This window comes from Pteropus vampyrus, unplaced genomic scaffold (assembly GCF_000151845.1).
Source record: "Pteropus vampyrus isolate Shadow unplaced genomic scaffold, Pvam_2.0 Scaffold177, whole genome shotgun sequence".
Classification (NCBI taxonomy): Eukaryota; Metazoa; Chordata; class Mammalia; order Chiroptera; family Pteropodidae; genus Pteropus; species Pteropus vampyrus.
The window spans coordinates 1,806,921-1,826,591 of NW_011888958.1; the positions used below are offsets into that span (position 1 = coordinate 1,806,921).

General features: G+C 38.6%; 2 protein-coding genes across 16 annotated transcripts in view; one reads left to right on the top strand and one right to left on the bottom strand.

The window, feature by feature from the left end:
• Nucleotides 1-5,135, bottom strand: part of BBOF1 (basal body orientation factor 1) — a 30,059-nt gene extending 24,924 nt beyond the window's left edge. Inside the window, exons 1-2 of one of the 2 annotated variants that reach the window (XM_011370929.2) lie at nt 4,926-5,135; nt 1,766-1,994 (exon numbers count right to left, since the gene is read on the bottom strand). In XM_011370929.2, coding sequence (XP_011369231.2) covers nt 1,766-1,994; nt 4,926-4,984 — 288 coding nt within the window. In that variant the 5' untranslated portion in view covers nt 4,985-5,135. Of the gene's footprint in view, nt 1-1,765; nt 1,995-4,521 lie in introns of both variants that reach the window. The other variant, XM_023537017.1, reaches the window with a different exon arrangement.
• Nucleotides 5,136-5,143: 8 nt separating this feature from the next.
• Nucleotides 5,144-19,671, top strand: part of LOC105299241 (ectonucleoside triphosphate diphosphohydrolase 5) — a 61,782-nt gene continuing 47,254 nt past the window's right edge. For 5 of the 14 annotated variants that reach the window (XM_023537001.1, XM_023537014.1, XM_023537012.1 and 2 more), the window contains exons 1-3: nt 5,144-5,224; nt 7,154-7,260; nt 15,921-15,981. The gene's annotated coding sequence lies outside the window, so the exon portion shown is untranslated. The other 9 variants (XM_023537002.1, XM_023537013.1, XM_023537006.1 and 6 more) reach the window with 8 other exon arrangements.

The following is a 19,671-nucleotide window of genomic DNA, read 5'->3' on the forward strand; positions in this document are numbered from 1 at the left end:
TTAATGAGTGCCTGCTTTGTGCCAGGCCCACACTAGGTGCTGGAGATACAGCACTGAACAACAATTTTAAAAAGTCTCCAAAATTCTTTACTTCTGAGAGGCTTCATTCTAATCAGAAAAAGACAATAAACAAATATGTAAGTAACATGCATATAGCATGACAGAAAATAATAAATATAACAAAGAAAATAAAACAAAGTAGTGGTCTTAATTTTAAAGAGGATAGTGAGGAAGGGTCTCACCAAAAAAGTGGCATTTGAAAAAATTAAGGAATGATTCATGCATTTGCACATCACCCTTATATAGGAGCCATACGTTGTATCACTCCAACATTAGTTCATTCATGTACTGAAGCAAACACATAAATAAACAAACAATGGGTAAAAAAACATATAGAAGATGTTCAAGCGACAAATAATCAGGAAAATACAAATTAAAATACCAAGATACCAATTTACACCCATAAAATTAAGCAAAAATTAAAGTATAATATCAAGTATTAACAAAAATTTGGCAAACAGGAACTTACTCTAATACATTGCTTGTGACAGTATGAATTGGTATAACCTCTTTGTAGATCAATTTAAACTCCTATGAAGTTGAAACTAGGCATATCCCATAATGTAGTAATTTAACTGTCTACTCTAGAGAAACTCTCACAAAAGGGCACATGCAGACATATACAAGAATGTTCACGGAATGTAATAATGAAAAAAATGGAGTCTAAATGACCCACAGGGGGTATAGATAAAATTAAGTTTATTTGATGGAATATTATAAAGCAGTTATGAATAAATGAAAAAATAAAGCATACTCATTACAAATTTCTTAAATGAATTGAATCATGTGATTTTTGTGAATATACTACAAAAATATTATGTTGAGTAAAAAAACAAGTTGTAAAAGACATGTACGATATGATACCACTAATGTAAAATTTAAAACAAGACTGTAGTGTGTATTGTTTGTGGATATATAATACAGAAATAGTAAAAGTAGAAAAACATGCATAGGACTGAAGCACCTCAGCATGATGAAAATTTCCTTGGGTTTTCATGGGGTTCATAGAGGCAGATGGAAAAGAGAAGAATTTGGAGTTCCACCTAAATTCCACTTTCAAACCCACTAGCTGTGTGACTTTGGGCATGTTACCTGTCCTTCCTGAGAGTCAATTTTTCATCCGTAAAATGGGAATGATAATATTGTAGCTACATGGGGTAATTAAAAAGACTAAGTGAGATAACAAAGGTAAAGTACCTAGCATAGAGTCTGGCACAAAATATGGTCTCCACAATGTTAGCTCCCATTCCTTTTTCTTTCAGATCTAAAATAATAGCTTTACTCTCAAACACTTAAATAAGGTATGATAAGATAAATTCAAGATGCAGCTTAAGTTTATATTCTTGTGATCACGGATTATTAGTGAATTTACAGATTATTAAAACTAAATATTTATCAATATCAAGAAATATATATATCATATACCATGCTCTTACCCTTAAAATAAAATGGATGATTATGTTCACTTATGATCATCAATCTGTTTTAGACAAGAAAACATGGAATAAGAACCGAAAATGAGAGACTCAGCTATGACAGTAAAACCATTCTGAAACAGCATCCTGCTTCAAGGAGAGTTAAAATCAACTGAAATGTCTTAAGTATGTGATAAGTTTTCAAGGAATTAAAATCTTTTAAATGTATAACCACACAAGTATAACACAGAGGTAGTTACTAAGACACAGGAGGGTTTCTACCTACCTACCATATTATCTTTTTCCTGATCCTGCTTCTTCAAGTAGCTTAATACAGACATTGTGTCTTTCTCCATTTTATACTGCTGTTTCTTTAATTCCTCATTAGTTTTTGCAAGTCTCCGGGAAGTATCACGATACTCAATCCTAGAGAGTTCTGTGACTTCCATCCTGGCCTCCCAAAGGGAGGCATTGGCCTTGGCTCTTTCCACTACAGATTCATCAGTTTTTGTTATCTTCCTACATGGGAAGACGACATTGACAGTAAATAACTATTCTCTACTATAGTAGTATTACAGCTATAATAATTTGTTTTGCTTGGCATTGCCTGGCACATATGAGCAAATATTATTGGATAAATTAGTTAATAAGAATACATATTTACTTGATAAAGGATAACTATCATAGTAGGTGTCTCTTCCTGGAAGAGGGGAACTTTGGAGCATAATTCTAAAGGACTAGGAAAACAAAGAGAAAAAGCATGATAAGTCAAATTCATTTCATTAAGCCTTCACATCTTTTCATCTGCTTCTTCTTTCTCTAATATTTGAACTGTCTTCTATTTCTACGTACTCAGTCTTAGACCTTAGCTTTCTCCACTGCAAATCCCTTAGTTCCTCTTCTGCATGACGATACATTCATAATGTAACTGTAACATTAAGTCCATATTTCTGTAATCTTCTACCTATCCGAACCCCAGTTTTGTTTTTGTTCTAGGTTGGGTTTTTTGTTTTGTTATTGTGTTTTTTGTTTTTTTTGGCTAGGCCTTAGACAAAACATCAAGTCACTATGTTAAATACTTTATCTGCTGGTGCCACAGTGCACCAGGCTTCAAGGATGGCTGATAAACCATAATCATTTATACAGAGGTGGAGAGGATATTTAAAAATAATAATGGCTTCAAAGATTAAAGTAATAAAAAGGGAGCTTTTCCAAAATAAAGATTATATGAGCAAGAAAACACTATCCCATATGTGGTAGGCACTAGATATATATTTAGATAACTAAGAAGACTTCACCTATATTGAATTCTAAATATTTTCACACATAAGTATGTGTGAATTTTCTATACTGTCACCCTTCATTCCTACCTCTCAAATCCTGATTCCTGATCCCTTTCCAGTCCTACTCTCACCTTTTCTTCTCTACAAATTAAGGCCAGCTCCATCTCAACCCCCAGCCTTTTCTAGCTGTTGACCTCTCTTTCCAGCATGCTTTAGGCAGTAGTGATAGACTGCCTTGCTATAGTCATCTAATTGCTCCCTGAAGGTATCAAGTCTAAGCTGCTCAGAGTAGTTGATACATGAACTCTGATAGGATTTCTCACAAGAGGACCACTAATACTGACTGTAGAAACAAAGCAGGGTTTCTCAAACTATGCGTCATGGAAAATCCCAGGAATAAGAGATCTGTTATCCTCAATGTTCTCCATTGTTGATGTGTGTACTGTAGATGCAGGGTCAAAAACAGAAAACATATGCTAGTGAGTTCCAGGAATGTGATAAGCCCTTGCCACTTTTAAAAAGTGCTAAACGATGCAATTATATTTTTAAAAATCACAATGTAGAATACTTATATTAACAAATGGAGGGAAGCTAAAAATAAGTATGTACATTAGGCTATCATTTTACAAAAATGAAAAAGAATGTCCCCAAATGATAATAGTGGTTATCTTGGGATGATGTTTTCTCCTTTGATTTTCCATGTTTCTCCTAAACTTTTTGTACTGGCATATATTACTCTCTTAAACAAGTGACCTCACAAATTTTACAAGTTTGGGAGATTTCCTTGTGGTTCCATAAATAGTATTGTTGGATACCACGTATGACTCCATATGTGTCTAGGAATAATCAGGGTCATCCAATAGGTCTAGTGGCAATCCGGCAGCAACTCCAAATCTGCAAAGGGTTAGTGCTACAGCAATATCCACTTCAGAGGTTCCAACCAGTTTGGGGAAAGCTGAACAATTATCCAATGTGGTCAAATCCTTTAGGCTCCCTTTGAACCAAAAGGAATCCCTAAAAGGCCCAAGGAACTACTTCAATCATCCAGAGATCCTTTAGATGTTCAAGATCATCTCAACCACATAGCAGAGATCTCTCAGACTAGGGGCAAGAAAGAATGAACCCAGAGCACAGTTCTTGTGGAAAAAACATCCAAGTTGAAGCGCACACAAGCAGACACCTTAATTTGTTATTGAACAAATATTAAGCACCTGCTATGTTCCAGGCTCTCTGATAGGTGCTGATGATATGGTGAATAATGCTTAGTGCCTACTCTACAAAAGATTAGAGTTGTGAGCAGGACTCCTCAAGCCTGGCACTACTGACACTGGGCCAAAAAAATTTTTCCTTGGGGAGAGGGTAGGGGGGTTGTCCTGTGCACTGCAGGGTGTTAAACAGCATCTTTAGTCTCTACCTGCTAGATGCCAATAGCACACATCTCCAGATGTGATAACCAAATGTCTCCAGATATTGCAAAATGTCCCTTGGGAGGCAAAACAGCCCTGGGTTAAGAACAACTAGTCTAGAGCAGTGCTGTCCAATAAAACTTTCTGTGATGTTCTTTACCTAGGCTGTCCAATATAGTCTCCACTAACCACATGTGCTTATTAAGCATATGAAATGTGGCTAGTACAATTGAGGGTCTGAATTTTTAATTTAATTTTAATTAATTTTAATTTGATAGCCACATATAGAGGGTGCCTACCCTATTGGACATCACTTGTCTCCAGGACCTCCAACATCCCAAGAAATGTTATCCTGACCTTCACATCTAGTGTCGGAACTCTTCCTCCTAATTCTCAGTTCTTTTCTCCTCAAGTAGCACCTATTTCATTCGGTCCTGTGTTTCTTCTTTTCTTAGGGAGTTTATCTGCCTCCATCGTTAATACACATGGGCAGGGGCTGTGTCTAAATTACTTCAGGGTCCCAAATCTTACACTCTATATTGTCTCAAGTGAAGCAATACGCTTTGGCATACATTTGGGGAAATTTCCAAACACTAGGAACTATCTTCGGGATCGGGAAGAGCGAGAGGAGGGTCCAGGATGGTCGAGGAAAGCCGGCGGGAGGGCGCCAGTTAGTCAACTCCTGCGCCGGGTGGCCCCCAGACCCGAATCCCCGGAGGGGAGGTCCAGGGAGAGGGGATCTCAGGGTGGCTTCTCCTTACTTCTTCTTGTCTTTTTCTTTATTCTTGCTTTTCCTTTTGTCCTTTCCCTTAGACGGCATATTGTCTTCTTCAAGGGCCCCGCTGTAGTCGTAGTCTCTCCGCTACGGCCTAGGCCCGGCTCCGTCTCTAAGGAAACCAGCACGCCAAGCTGGTTACGTTCTACCCGAGACGTTGCCAGCGCGCGGAGAGCGCATGCGCTGTTACGTTGCCCCCCCCGACGCCGCCGCGGGCGGGGCGCGGAGGGAGGGGCGAAGATCGCTCCGAGGGCGGCGGGTCGCCGCGCCGGAGCGGCGCGTGCGGTGAGTGTGCGAGCTGTGGAGGCGCCAGAGCCTGCCCTGGGGGTCGGGCAGGGAGGCCGGAGAGAGCCACCCTGGGGCAGTAGCAGCACAGTGACCTGCGAGCCACGGGTCTCCGGCGGCGCGAGGTCGGGGTGCCCTCGCCTCAGGAGGCTCGTTGCCCTACCAGTCGGCCCGCCCGCCTGTTTTGCAGTGTTCCTCGCCCGCGCGTCCTCCCCTCTCCTCACGCCCCAGCCTGCGTGGCCGCGGCCGCCTGGCTGTAGCCCTTGCTCCGCCTCAGCTTTTTCTGAACCTGTCCCAACTCTTTTGGTTTCCTTCTCGCTCTCCTGGCTTCTAACTCTTGCTAATTCTTAAGGGATGGCGCACATAGCGGACTTCCCTGGCTACACATTTTTTGGTGAGACAGTTGGGGACTTTTAGGAGGGTGGTGGTTGGGGGCGAGGCTGGCAGCCTCCGCGGGGCAGCGCACGCGGGAGTCCTGGCATCCAGGAGCAGAGCGAACAGACAAATGCTGCCACCTAAGGTGAGAGAGGCTACTACGGGGGCTGGAGGAGCGTCTTGGGGTCAGGTCCTCCGCCTCATTTTGTCCTGCGTAGCGGACACTGCCCGTCCAGAACCCGCTGAGGCTTCCCACTTGTTATATGCGTCCGCAGCTCCTTTTTCTGTAAGTTGCATAGTTGAAGGCCCTTGCCTTTTGTTCTTTTTTTTTTCTTCCCCTTTAACCAGAGCACACCTGTGAAAAGAAGTACTCGGAAGTATTGTTCTCTTTTTTGAGAGGAGGAGCTCTGTAATTATGCCTTCATTCAATGATAGTGAGTCGTTAAGACAGAGAATTATGGGTGCCAAGACCATAGTTAGGAAACTTGTTGAAGCTCAGCTTTGCGTCAATCTCCATTTCAAATTGAATTTAAAATTTCTTTTAAAAACTTCATTGTGCATCGTCCCGCTCCATTTCCTTGGGGAGAACTTAATCCCTCCACCCCTTCCAGAGGTCTGATGCTCTTTGACCTCTGATGCTCTTTCCCATCCTCTCTTTTTCACTTATGTTAATTTGTTTCTGAACTCTATAAATAGAATATGTTGATTTGTTAATGAGCAGTGAAAACCTTTTTAGACATACCATCTGCTAGCATGATCGTGGCTCTGTTTCTGGTGCATTTTTCCCTCTTTTGCATGTCACACTCCAGTGAGTCCATGGTGGAATCACCATACAACGGAGGGGTTTCCTCTGATATGGAATCTATAAAGTTACAATTAATTTTGTATGTCTAAGGTTCTAAAAAATTCACCGTATTGATAACTTGCTGAAAAGAGGGTAGGGCATCTTCTATCAAGGGCTGTATTAGGAATACATTCTAAAAATTGGTAATTGCAAAATATGAAAATCAGTCCAAGATTTTCGGTGTTTGAACATAGACCTACAGACTCATTTATAAACATAAAATTTGTAACAAGATTATTTCTTAATATGAGCATAGTACCTTATATTTGTACTTTGTAGTATGTACTCTATAGATATACATTTTTGTTAACTATGAGTTTGATTTTGTAGTTAGAGTGTTGCGATGTGAATATGGTTAAGAGAAATGCCCAGATTCATAGTGTAGTTAGTAGACGTGGTTCTAGAATTTAGTCTTCTGAACCTTACCATTCTCTGCCAAAGAAGTGGATGTTATTCAGTCATCTGATAGTAAGAAACATCTGATGGTACAAATAGTAGAATAGGAAGCTGCTGGTTAGCAATCCATCCGGTAGCATTTCCTTCCATAATTTATGGTAGGTAATTTTACTATGAAGTTTCAGGATTATTTTGCTGAATAAATTTGCTTTGTTTCATTGTTTAGAATGCTAATGATTTTAAAACTTGGAATAAGTCACTTAGTGTTTTGTTGACCTGGCTTTATAAATTTTTTTTTTTTTTTTTTGGTCCAGTTTGGATAATTCCTGGTCAGCATAGAAATGTGGAGTGTCTTGGCTGAAACCTCATACAGACGAAATCATTATGGCCCTGGTAGGTAGGGCGACTATCCGGATGTAAGGTAACATCTCTGCTCTCTTAAAGCTGTAAATGTACTTCATGTGCTTCTGGGCTTTTTGTCTGTTTGTTTCTGAATTGGATTTTCTGTCTTTGCCAAATGATGTTAACTTTTATCCCATTAATTACAATACCATCAAGTGCGGAATTGATCAAAAAGCCAGGTAGGAACTTAGGACTATTTATCAAGATATATAGTATATCTTATTTTTTCTTGTAATAGTTTTAAATTTTGGTTTACTCTGTAAAGTCTTCTGAGGCTTTATTGAAGACCAAGTTTCTATTCATAAATCATCCTTGAAATTACTTGATAGCAGGTGCTACTCTATAGCTGGAAGAGATTGGTAAATAGCTTTTGATTTTGTCACACAGCCTTTGGAATCGTGAATAAATATATTATCATGCAAACTATATCTAAAGGGACTAATCAATACTTCTGAATATCATGTGGAATTATTTTTATACTACTTTTTAAAAAATTTTTAATTAGTTTCAAGTATACAGTACATTGGTTAGACATCTATATAGTTCATAAAACGATCCCCCCAATTGCTCCCTCCCTCCCCAACCCTCTACCTAGCCAACATATTAATGCTAACTGCATTCTCTTTGCTGTGCTCCTCATCCCCGTGACCATCCCTCAGCTACTAATTTGTACTTCTTTAACTCTTCACTCTATTATCCCAGCCATCCAGCTCCCCCTCCCCTCTGTCCATCACCAAATTGTCCACTCTATTTGTGAGTCTGTTTTGATTAGTTTGTTCTTTTTATTCCTTAGAGTCCACATATAAGTGAAATCATATAGTGTTTATCTTTCTCTCTCTGACTTAAATACCTTCTAGGTCCATCGAAGCAATATCTTTTTCCGTCCCCTTCCTTATCATATGTAGGGGTCTTGTTTTCTTACTCTTTCAGCCACTCTATCTTTTGGTTGGAGCACTTAATTCTTTTCCATTTAAGGTACTTATTGTTAGGAATGTAGTTGTTACCATTCTTTATTCCTGTTTTTAATACATGTTTTTTCTTCTTAAAGAAGGCCCTCCAACATTTCCTGTAATATGGGCTTGGTGGTAATAAATTCTTTCAGCCTATTTTTGTCTGGAAAGCTCTTTATCTGTCCTTCAACTCTAAATGATAGCTTTGCTGTATAAATTATTCTTGGTTGTAGATCCTGGGTCTTCATCCTGTCGAATATTTTTTGCCAAGCCCTTCTGTCTGCATAGTTTCTTTCGAGAAATCAGCTGCCAGTTTTATGGGTTTTCCCTTGTAAGTAACAATCTGTTTTTCTCTTGCTGCTTTTAATATTCTTTCTTTGTATTTAAGCTTTGGAATTTTAATTATGATATGTCTTGGTGTGGGCCTCTTTGGACCCCTGATTTTTTTAATTCTCTGAGCTTTCTGGGGTTTTATGTCCATTTCCTTCACCAGGTCAGGGAAGTTTTCCATCATTATTTCTTCAAACAGCTGTTCAACATCTTGATTTTCTTCAGTTACGCCAATCAGACAGATATTTGGACCCTTAATAGTGTCCTATATCCTCCTTAAATTATTTTTATAGTCTTAGCATCTTATTTCTTGCCATTCTGATTGAGTGTCCTTGACTTTCCCTGTCCTTGGCTTTCCCATCCTCTAGATAGGGCATTTGATCCTTTTCTTTATTCACTCTGTTTATTCCTTTGTTTATTCCATTTAATATACCTCTCATCTCAGATAATGTGTTCTTCATTTCAGACTGGTTCCCTTTTATAATTTCTATTTTCATTTTTATGTTTTTTAGCTCTTTGTTGAAGTTCTCGCTGAATTTATCTACACTTCCCAAAAGTTCATTGAGCATCTTTATAACCAGTGTTTTGAACTCTGCATCTATTAGACTACTTGACTCCATTATACTGGATTTCTGTTTTGTTCTTTCATATGGTTCCTGCTTCTTTGTCTTCCCATTTTGGCTGCCTTTCTGTGTCTATTTCTATATACTAAGCAAAGCTCCTAAGTCTCCCAGTCTTATTAGTGTGGATTTGTGAAGTAGCTGTCCAGTGGCACAGTCCTGAGAGGGGCTCGGCTACAGGCCAAATTTAGCTCAAGCCTGTGCCCCTCTGGGGCCACCTGTTAAGATTCAGCAAGCAATCCACAGATGCTGTGCTTATAGCTGCCTCGAAAGGCCACACCAGAAACCGAGGCCAGCTGCCTCCAGTGTGAGGCTAGGCGCTGCTCAGCAAGGAGCATCTGACTCACTGAGGATAAACCTGGATGTGGCTTGGGTGGGGCCATGAGTTGGGGGAAGTGGAGTTTCAGAGAATCTTATGGGCGGAGCAACCTCTGTTATCCAGTCTGATGACCTCACGGCAATGGTGACACTGTGTCCACGCACTGGTAGTGGGCAGGGCTCAACAGGGAATGATGGATACTGCCAGCATTCTGTACAGAGCGAGTCTCCCTTCGGCCCTCACTCTGACAGTGTCTCCTTGTAAGTCCCTGGTGCCCGCTTTGCTCAGCCCAATCGGCACTGGTGTTCAGAACGAGCAGGTCCGTCACCGCGAAAATCTGCTCGAGGACGCAGCCTCTTTAAGAGGCATCTGCTGCTGCCGCAGCCTCTGTCTCAGCTGCTCAAGAGTGGGTTGCCCCACGTCCTCGCCCCGTCTTACCTTCTGCCGTTGCAGGGTGCTTTCTTGGATTTCTCCCTAATTATATGCCTTATTCATCAAGATCCCAGGCAGTTTTTCCTTGCTGCTGCTCCTTGTTTCCGTCACAACTTTGATTTGGTCGCCAGAGGGATGAACAGAGCCTCTGTCATCTACCCCATTTTGGTTCTTCTCCTATATTACTTTTTATTGCATATGTGCAAATATAGAATTCTATTAAATAGGTGTTATCTTGTGATATTATAACTAGTTTAAATCCTTGCAGGAATGAGAAATCCTGGAGATCAAGGATTTATTCTCATCAATTTTTAAATCAGTTTTTTAAACGTTTACTGTTTTATTTATATACAAAATGTTTTGCCTGTTAATTATTACCTATTGCCATTTTATTTGCAAAATATCCAATTTTTATTAGTTGTCGTTCTGACTAAGCCATTACGCAGGACTGAAAGTTCTCTAAAAAACATTATATACCCACATTTCAGGCCAACTTATCTGCACTTTCATGGATCTGTCAAATGTTCATTTAAGAAATGTTTAGTGAGTACCCGCTGAATACCAGGCTCTCCTATAGCTTGAGGGGTACAATGGGGGACTAGATAGGATCCTTGCTTTAAAGTGGCTTATAGTCAGGCGTATAGAGTTTGAGTTTGTATCTTTCATTGTAGACAATGAGAAATAGATGAAAGTTTTGAAGAGAGATGTGATTTATGTATTCATTAATTCATTCAGCAAACATTAATTAAACATGTTATATTCCAAGTTTAAAGATGAATGAATCCCTGCAATGATATGGGTTACAATCTAGTGGGAAAATGATGAAAACAGCATTTTAGGATGACAGTAGTGTATAGATTTGAGAATAGATACATTGGTGATGAGAAGACCAGTTCAGAGTTTCATAACAGTCCAAGTCAAGTAATAAAGGTTGGAATCTAGATTCAGGGAACTAGGAGAAAAAAAAGAGAAAGATATGGGAAAGACATTGCAAAGGAAAAATCACCAGTCCTTCATAACAGATTGAAATATAGATGGCAGGAGAGGGGAGAATTCACAGATGGTGAAGATTTTGAGTTGTTGATTAGGAAATGTGTGGTGCCACTAGTAGAAACAGCAAATTAAAGGGGAATCCATTTAACCCTCTCTGTGTGTATGGGGCAGAGATGCCGAAGAAGGGGGATGTTTGGAGATGCCAGTTTGAAGTGTCTCCTGTTTGAAGTGTTTTTAAAAGGGAAAGTTAATGGAAGTGTTGTCAAGATTGCAAGCCTTGGGGTAGGTACCGCTCATTCTATCCTAGGATTCCAAATATCTGGAGAAGGGCTTTTTTTAAACTTTAAAAATATTTTTAAATTTTTCAATTATAGTTGATATATAGTATTATACTAGCTTGAAGTATACAACATAGTGACTAGATATATAACTTACAAAGTGATCACTCCAATAAGTATAGTACTAATCAATGTTATTGACTATATTCCCTAAGTTGTGCTTTACATTCCTGTGACCGTTTTTATAATTGGCAATTTGCACATCTTAATCTCTTCCACTTTTTCATTCATCTCCCAATACCTCTCCCATTTGGTAACCATCATAATGTTCTCTGTATCTATGAGTTTGTTTCTGGTTTGTTTATTTTGTTTTTTGGATTCCACGTATAGGTGAAATCATATGGTATTTGTCTTATTTCACTTAGCCTAATACCCTCTAGGTCCATCCATGTTGTCAAGATTTCATTTTTTTTTTATGGCTGAATAATATTCCATTGTGTATATGTACTACCTCTTTTTTATTCATCTATCAGTGGACACTTAGGTTGCTTCCATTTCTTGGCTGTTGTAAATAATGCTACAATGAACATGGGATGCATGTCTTTTCAAATTAGTGTTTTGGATTTCTTTAGATAAGTACTAATAAGTGGAATTGCTAGGTTCTTCTTGTCTCTTGTTTTAAGTCTATTTTGATTGATATAAGTATTGCTACCCCAGCTTTTTGTTAACTTTTATTTACATGAAATATCTTTTTCCATCCTTTTACTTTCAGTCAGTGTGTCTTTTGATCTGAATTGAGTCTCTTGTAGACAGCATATGTATGGGTCTTGTTTTCTTATCCATTTAGCCACACTATGTCTTTTCACTGGAGCATTTAATCTACTTACATTTAAAGGAATTATTGATAGGTATATAGTTATTGCCATTTTATTATTCACATTTTTGACCTTTTAAATTTTTATCCTTTTTAAAGAAGTCCTTTTAACATTTCTTGTAAAGTGGATTCTGTGGTGATGAATTTCTTTAGCTTTCTCTTATCTGAGAAGCTGTTGATCTCTCTTTTGATTCTAAATGATAGGTTTGCTGGGTAGAGTAATCTTGGTTGTAGGTTCTTGCTTTTCATCACTTTTAATATTTCCTGCCAATCCCTTCTGGCCTGCAAAGTTTCTATTGAGAAATCAGTCTTACGAGAGCTCCTTTGTAGGCAACTAACTGCTTTTCTCTTGCTTTTAAGATTCTCTTTTTGTCTTTAACCTTTGGCATTTTATTATGATGTATCTTGGTGTGGGCCTCTTTGAGTTCATCTTTTTTGTGACTCTGTACTTCCTGGACTAGTATGTCTATTTCCTTCACCAAGTTAGGAAACATTTCCATCATTGTTTCTTCAAATAGGTTTTCAATTCCTTACTCTTTCTTCTCCTTCTGGTACTCCTATGATGTGAATGTTGGTATGCTTGAAGTTATCCCACAGGCCCCTTAAACTATCCTCATATTTTTGAATTCTTATTCTTTTTGCTGTTCTGATTGGATGTTTTCTGCTACCTTTCTTCCAAATTGCTGATTCTATCCTCTACTTCATCTAATCTACTGTTGATTCCTTCTAATGTATTCTTCATTTCAATTATTGTATTCTTCATTTCTGACTGGTTCTTTTTTGTTTTCTATGTCTATTTTGTTTCCTGTCTCTTCGTTAAAGTTCTCACTGAGTTCATCTACTCTTCCCCTTATTTCATTGAGCATCCTTACAGGTGTTTTGAACTCTGCATCGGGTAGATTGCTTGTCTCCATTTTATCTAGTTCTATTTTTTTTTAGTATTGTTCTTTCATTCGAGACGTATTTATTTGTCTCCTCATTTTGGCTGACTCCCTATGTTTGTTTCTATGTGTTAGGTAAAGCCACTACATCTTCTGGTCTTGATAGCTTGGCCTTATATAGTTGCTGTTCTGTGGGACCCAATGACACAGTCTTCCTGGTCACCTGAGCAAGGTGCTCCAGGTATATCCCTTGTGTGGGTTGTATATGCTCTCCTTTTGCAGTTGAGCCTTGACTGCTATTGGTACCTCAGTGGGAAGGAGTGACCCTCAGACTGATTGGCTATGAGGACTGGCCATGACTACAGTGGAGGAGCTGTTATGCAAGGGCAGAACTCACAAAGCAGGATTCGCTTTTGTGGGGCTCTTATGCCTACCGAGTCCACCTTTTGCGTGTGTCATTTGTGGAGGTAGTTGGATGGTGTGCTGGTGTGGTCCGAAGCTGGCCACCAGTTGTGTTGCTTCTGGGACCTCTTGGGAGGAGCTTTGGTGCAGGTCCAAGTCAGCCACGGCCTTTGCCCTGCCTGGAGCCATGTGGTATGAGCTACAGAATAATCCGATGATAGTTCGTGCTAGGCTTGGTGGTGCCTGGGAGAAGCTAAACTGCAAACTGAAACTGGCTGCTACTACTGCCAGGCTTCAGGCCACTTAGCAAGAGGTACAGGGCAGGCTGAGGCCAGATGCTTCTTATTTAGAGTTTGTGAACCTTTGAAAGAGTTTTAGGAAAGTCCGCAGCATAAGCCAAAACAGGCAGTTTATATGAAGAAACCACTGGAAGTGGCTTGGATGGGCCCACAAGTTGGGTGGCACAGGGAATCACCAGGGTGGGGGCAAACAATTTGGTCAGGTCGAGAGGGACTCAGACTTGCCTATAGGTGGGTAGAGGGAGGGCTCAACAAAAGAACAATGGCTTCTGCCAGCACTTCTTTTGGGAAGAACGCTGCCTCTGCAGCCCTCACCCTGAAGCCAGACAATTCATTTCCTCCCATGTGTCCCTGGCGTTTACCTAGCTGCTGTCCCAGCACTGGAGCTCAGAGCGAGTGAGTCCGGCAGCAACTAAGTCCTTGCGCGGGGCCCCTTAAGAGAAACACCTGGGTCTCCAGCAGCCCTCCTCTCACTCAGGGTACAATCCATGCTGTTTTTCACATCCAGAAGTTATGGAGATTCTCTACCCAGCACTGGAACCCTAGGGAGCCTGCTCTGGGGCTGTGACCCCTCACTCCCCAGGGGGGACCTCTGCAGCCCAAGATATCCCTCCACATTTTTAACTGCCTCACATGAATGTGGGACCAGCCTGTTCTGCATCTCTGCCCCTTCTGCCTTTCTCAACATGGCTTCTGCTTTATATCCTTAGTTATTGGACTTCTGTTCAGCTAGTCTTCAGGAGGTTATCAGCAATGGTTGTTCTATAGTTTAGTTGTAATTTTGATACGATTATGGAAGGAGACAAGCAGTATTTACTTACTCCACCATCTCGACCTGAAATCCTCTGGAGAAGTGTTTAAGTTGTAGTCAATAAAATGTTAGAAGACCCTTCTTGAAAATGTTTACACTATAGTTAGAATTTATAACACTTTATATTCTCTCTTGAATGTATAATTTTCAGATTTATGTTGCATAGGTAAGTTTAACTTTCTGAGAGAATGGAAAATACTGTATAAACTCATGCTTAAAGACATTTTCTGAGTGTCAGTACTACCCTTCAGAATTTAACTCAGGAAGTAGCACAGGGATGGATTGTTGTCATACTGTTAACTCTGTTGAAATAGTAGCCCCGATTTTCCTCTTATGACCTTATGTTTGAAATGCTTGGTTCCTTCTGTTTTTAATTTTTTTTTACTGGTACAAGATGTATAACATAAAAATTGCCATTTTAGCCATTCTAAATATATAATTCAGTGGGATGAGTTACATTCACAGTGTTGTACAATCATCATTACTGTTTCCAAAACTTATTTATCACCTCAGACAGAAACTCTGGACCTGTTAAGTAATAGCTCCCATTCTCCATTCCTCCAACCCCTGATGACCTCTAATCTACTTTCTGTCAATTAATTTGCCTATTTGTTATTTTAATATAAGTGAAATCATATAATATTTGTCTTTCTGTGTCTGGCTTCTTTCCCTTAGCATAACATTTTCAGGGTTCACCCACGTTGTATGTATTAGAACTTCATTCCTTTTTATAGATAAATAATATTCTATTATATATATGTGTATATTATTTTGTCTATCTCTGCATTTGTTGGTGGACACTTGGGTTGTTTCCATCTATGGCTCTTATGAATAATGCTGCCGTGAACTTTGGCATAGAAATATCTGTTTGAGTCGTGTTTTTTTTCTTTTAGTTTTTATAAAAGTTGCCAAACTGGCAACATATGACAGGGAGCAAGATCTCAAATGATCCGAGTCCCTGTTTTCAATTCTTTGGGTATGTACCTAGGACTGGGATTGGCTTGGTCCCTTTTAACCACATCCTCATAAATGTAATACTAAGTGGTTGCTTTTTGTCACACTTGGAGCACGCAACTAGTAGTTGAGTTCTTCACAGCCTAAAAAAAACCTCACAAAACAAAGTGCATAAACTGCACTTTGTTTGCGGATTAGCTCTTTACTCACTGCCCCTCACCATACATTTACACAAAAATGTACACTAGCTTTCAGAGGGAGTGTGATTTGCCTCCTTTTGCTGTTGCTGATTTTATAAACAAGTGATTTTATAAGAGTGGCCGCAGTTGTAGTTTGAATAAAAAGAAAGAGTGGAAGAGGTGAAAAAGTCCAAGAGTACAACTACCAGTCAGGAAATGAGTTTGGTGATCTGATTTCCAAAGCCTGAACAGATTCAAAACAAATGTGAAAGAGATAACTACATCAAAAATAGGCATACTGACAGAGAAAGGAGAGAACATTGCTCTTATATGAGTATCCATGTCCATTTTCTACAGGTTGAGAGTGACATATTAGTTGAAGGAAACGGGGAAAGCCCAGAAAGGAAAGGAAAAATTGGTAAGTAACCTATATAAAGTAATACTGCACTTTTCCATAGGTCAGATTTCTGCAAATTCTGCTTTCTTATTCTAAGCTGAGAGCTTATAACAAATGGAAAGGAATCTATGAGTCGCTAAAAGAGCTGTCACAAAGTTCACAACCTTTATTCTATTGGAGAGGTCTTCATTTGCATAAATTGACAAAGTGTAATAAATATAGATCTCCGATCCACCTCCCACAAAAGATTTTTTCAAATTAGATAATGGCAGCTTATCAGAGGAGTCAGGCACATAGTAATAGCATGATGTCAAATAAAACCAGCTCAGAAATTATGGTAATGGGTCCATTTAGTGGCAGAAGGGCAAATAATCCTATAAACCTGTAGCCCCTGGAGGCATACCAGGTTTACAGAAAAATATAACTGATGATCATAATCAAAACCTTAAACCATAAATGTTACTTTAGAGACATTTTTACAAAACATTGTGAAAATAAAAATGTTAAGGTATTTAGAGGGGAAGCATCTTAAAGACACATCTGAGGAAATGTACTTACATAGAATCTCTATTCCTTGTCTTATACATGAAGTATTGTAATATTTCAGTCTTTCTCATATAACTTGTTTGAAGCAGTAGCTATTTTTCACTTGCTAACAAGAAAGGGAAAACATGTTTTCACTTCTCTTCCCACAAACTCCAATATAGACAATGACATATGGCATTGACCCTTGTAATTATTCCTCTGCAGTAAGTGCCTCCCACAGTGGGTATGGGTTTAGAGGCAGAGATTATTTATCACCTTAGATTTTCATTATATTTGCTTATTGGGGCGCTATTAACCCCCTCCTGATTGATAGTATTTTCTTAATCTAGAGAACTTTCACTCTTAATGAAAGGCCTTGTGACTGATGAAGAACAATAGGCAACAATAGTTACAGCTTTCCCCATGCTTTGATTATGTAGCTAAGTCAAGCCTGAAACGAAGAATGAAGTCATGTACTACCTGATGTCATTTTGGTATAACACCCAAATGGTTTCATTATACAGAAGGAGCCTTGTCTAATGATGTTTTGATTAAAATGTAATAAAGTGCAGAAAAAAGATCTATTTATAGGAAAGAATTTTATATTTTTTGATAACTATCAATGCATCAATTCTAATTCTTTTATTGGGAGTTAAAAGTATTTGATCTCAGGATTGGAATGACCTTAAAAGATATCAACCAGCATCCTGATCTGTGAATCTACTTTGGATAGTGTGGTCCAATGTAGGCTAAGCCCTTGGGGTAAAAATTCTCACTTCTCCACCAACATGAAACAACTCATACTATTGGGAAATTCTTCTTCTTGTTCCGTCTCTGCCATTGTAGTTTCCATGCTTACAGGTCTTTATTATAGCTTCTTGGCAATAATCTAATAAAAGTTGATTTTTAAATAAATTTCTTTTATTTAGTTGCTATTTGAAAAATTCTTCTTATAAAATTTTTCAGTATTTTTCAGATCTGTGCTAGTAGTCAGTCTTGTCTCTTTCTACCAAATATCTCTTCAGTACTTAAGTATTAATGCTACCATTGTATGATTAGAAACTTTTTTCCGTAATAGCGTAAAGGAAATTGCCATTCTGTTAATATCAGTATTTCCACTTTATATCTTCCTTGATTTAGTATTTAATTTCACTTAGTTTTATTCAGTTATTAACATGTTTATAATTTTAAATATAATGAATCATTAATTCCTACTCTTTCATAATATATCTGACTTTTATTTGAAGTATTTAAATTCACTTTCACCCTTAGGAACAACAAAGAGGACATTGTGTGAGTTGTAGTTGTCCTGATTTTAATTCTTTCATTAAGTAAAATATTTAGACTGTAAGAAAAATTGGAAAGCTTCAAGTGGTTAAAAGAGAAGTTTAAAGTCCATATTGTTTTCAGTTTTTAAGAGTTAATATTTTTGGAAAAACATCTACTTCCTAAAACAAAAAGTATGTAAGCTATGTTAATAGAAACATATATAAACTGAAAAAAAAAGCTGAATACAAAATATTGTGCAAATACTGTATATAACTTGTAGCCAGCCTCCAAGATGGCCCCCAATGAACCTCACCTCCTAATATTCATGTCCTTGTGTAGTCTCCTCACATATTTCATCAGGATTGGTCTGTATGACCAATGGAATATAGAGGAAGTGATAGTGTATGAACAAGGCCAAGTCATAAAAAACATTGCTGCTTCTGCCTTGCTCTCTCTTGGATTGCCCACTCTGGAGGAAGCCAGCCACCATGTTGTGAAGATTTTCAAGGCCCAGTGGAGAGTCCACATGAGAAGTAGCTGAGGTTTACATCCAACATCCAGCCATCAGCTTGCCAACCACTGAGTGAGCCATCTTGGAGGTGGGTCCTCAGCCTCAGTCAAGCCTTCAGATGACTGCAGCCCAAGCTTACATCCTGACAACAGTATCATGAGAGACCCTGAGCAAGAATTGTCCAATTAATCCACTCCCAAATTCCTGAACTACAGAAACTGGAGATAATAAATGTTTATTGTTTTAAGAAACTAAGTTTTGGGGTTATTTGTTGTGCAGCGATAGATAATTAATATACAGCATCCTAAAATATTTATTGGTTTAATAGAAAAGAATTTAGACAATGTAAACAATGTTTCGTATTTAGATTGTTTTTGAAAGTTAATCACAATATTAACAATTTGAAAGTGGTTAAAGAAATTCAATTTAGCTTAATAGATTCAGAAAACTAAAATTATAATTTCTTCTAAAACAATGACTAGATTAGGTATTCATTAATTCTCTTAAAAATATAACTATGAATGTATTATTTTTTCCCTTTTTATGCCACTTTGCAGTTTATCCCTACTGTCAGTTTCGGTTGAGCACCTACTTGGACTTTTCTAGGTGCTCGAGCTACATCAGTAAACAAAAAAGATTCCTGCTCTCAAAGAACTTATATCAGAGGAACATAGACAATGAGCAGAATAAACAAGCCATCTAGAAAGTTAGAATGTCGTAAGTGGTATGGGAAAAAAGGTAAATCAGAGTAAAGAGGATTGAGAAAGCAGGCAGGGGTAGAGAGCACATGAGGGAGGGAGGTTATGGTATTGAAGATGGGCCTCAATAAGAGAGGGGCATTTGAACAATGATTTGAAAGAGTTGCAGGAATTTATCAAGTGGATATATGGAAAAGATTGTTCCAAACAAAGGCCCTAAGGCAGGAGCATGTGTGACGTATAAGCACAGAGGTCAGCATGAGGAGAATAAGGTGAAAACTATTAGTAGATGAGGGGTAAGGGGAGGGAGGCAGAGCAGATGGATCCATGAAAGCTATTGTTGGGACCTTGCTACTCTAAAGGAAATGGGAAGCCATTGCTGGATTTTGCAGAGGAGAGATACTCTAACACATTTTTGAAAGATAGCTTTGGTTGCTTATTAAAAATAGACTAGAGGAATGAGGGTAAAAGCAGTAATTTGTTAGAACAATATTAGAGTAAATCACATAAGGTGATGGTGGCTGGGGCCAAGGTGGTGGTGATGAAAGTGGTCAGAAATGTTCAGATTCTGGAAATGTAATAAAGGTCGAACCAGCAGAAAACATCAAAAACCCTTGATCATGTATAGGAAGGAGATCAAACTACTCTAAGACTTGCACAGTCTTATGCCAGTCTAACTTAACAGCTTCATATCTGACCATTCTCTGC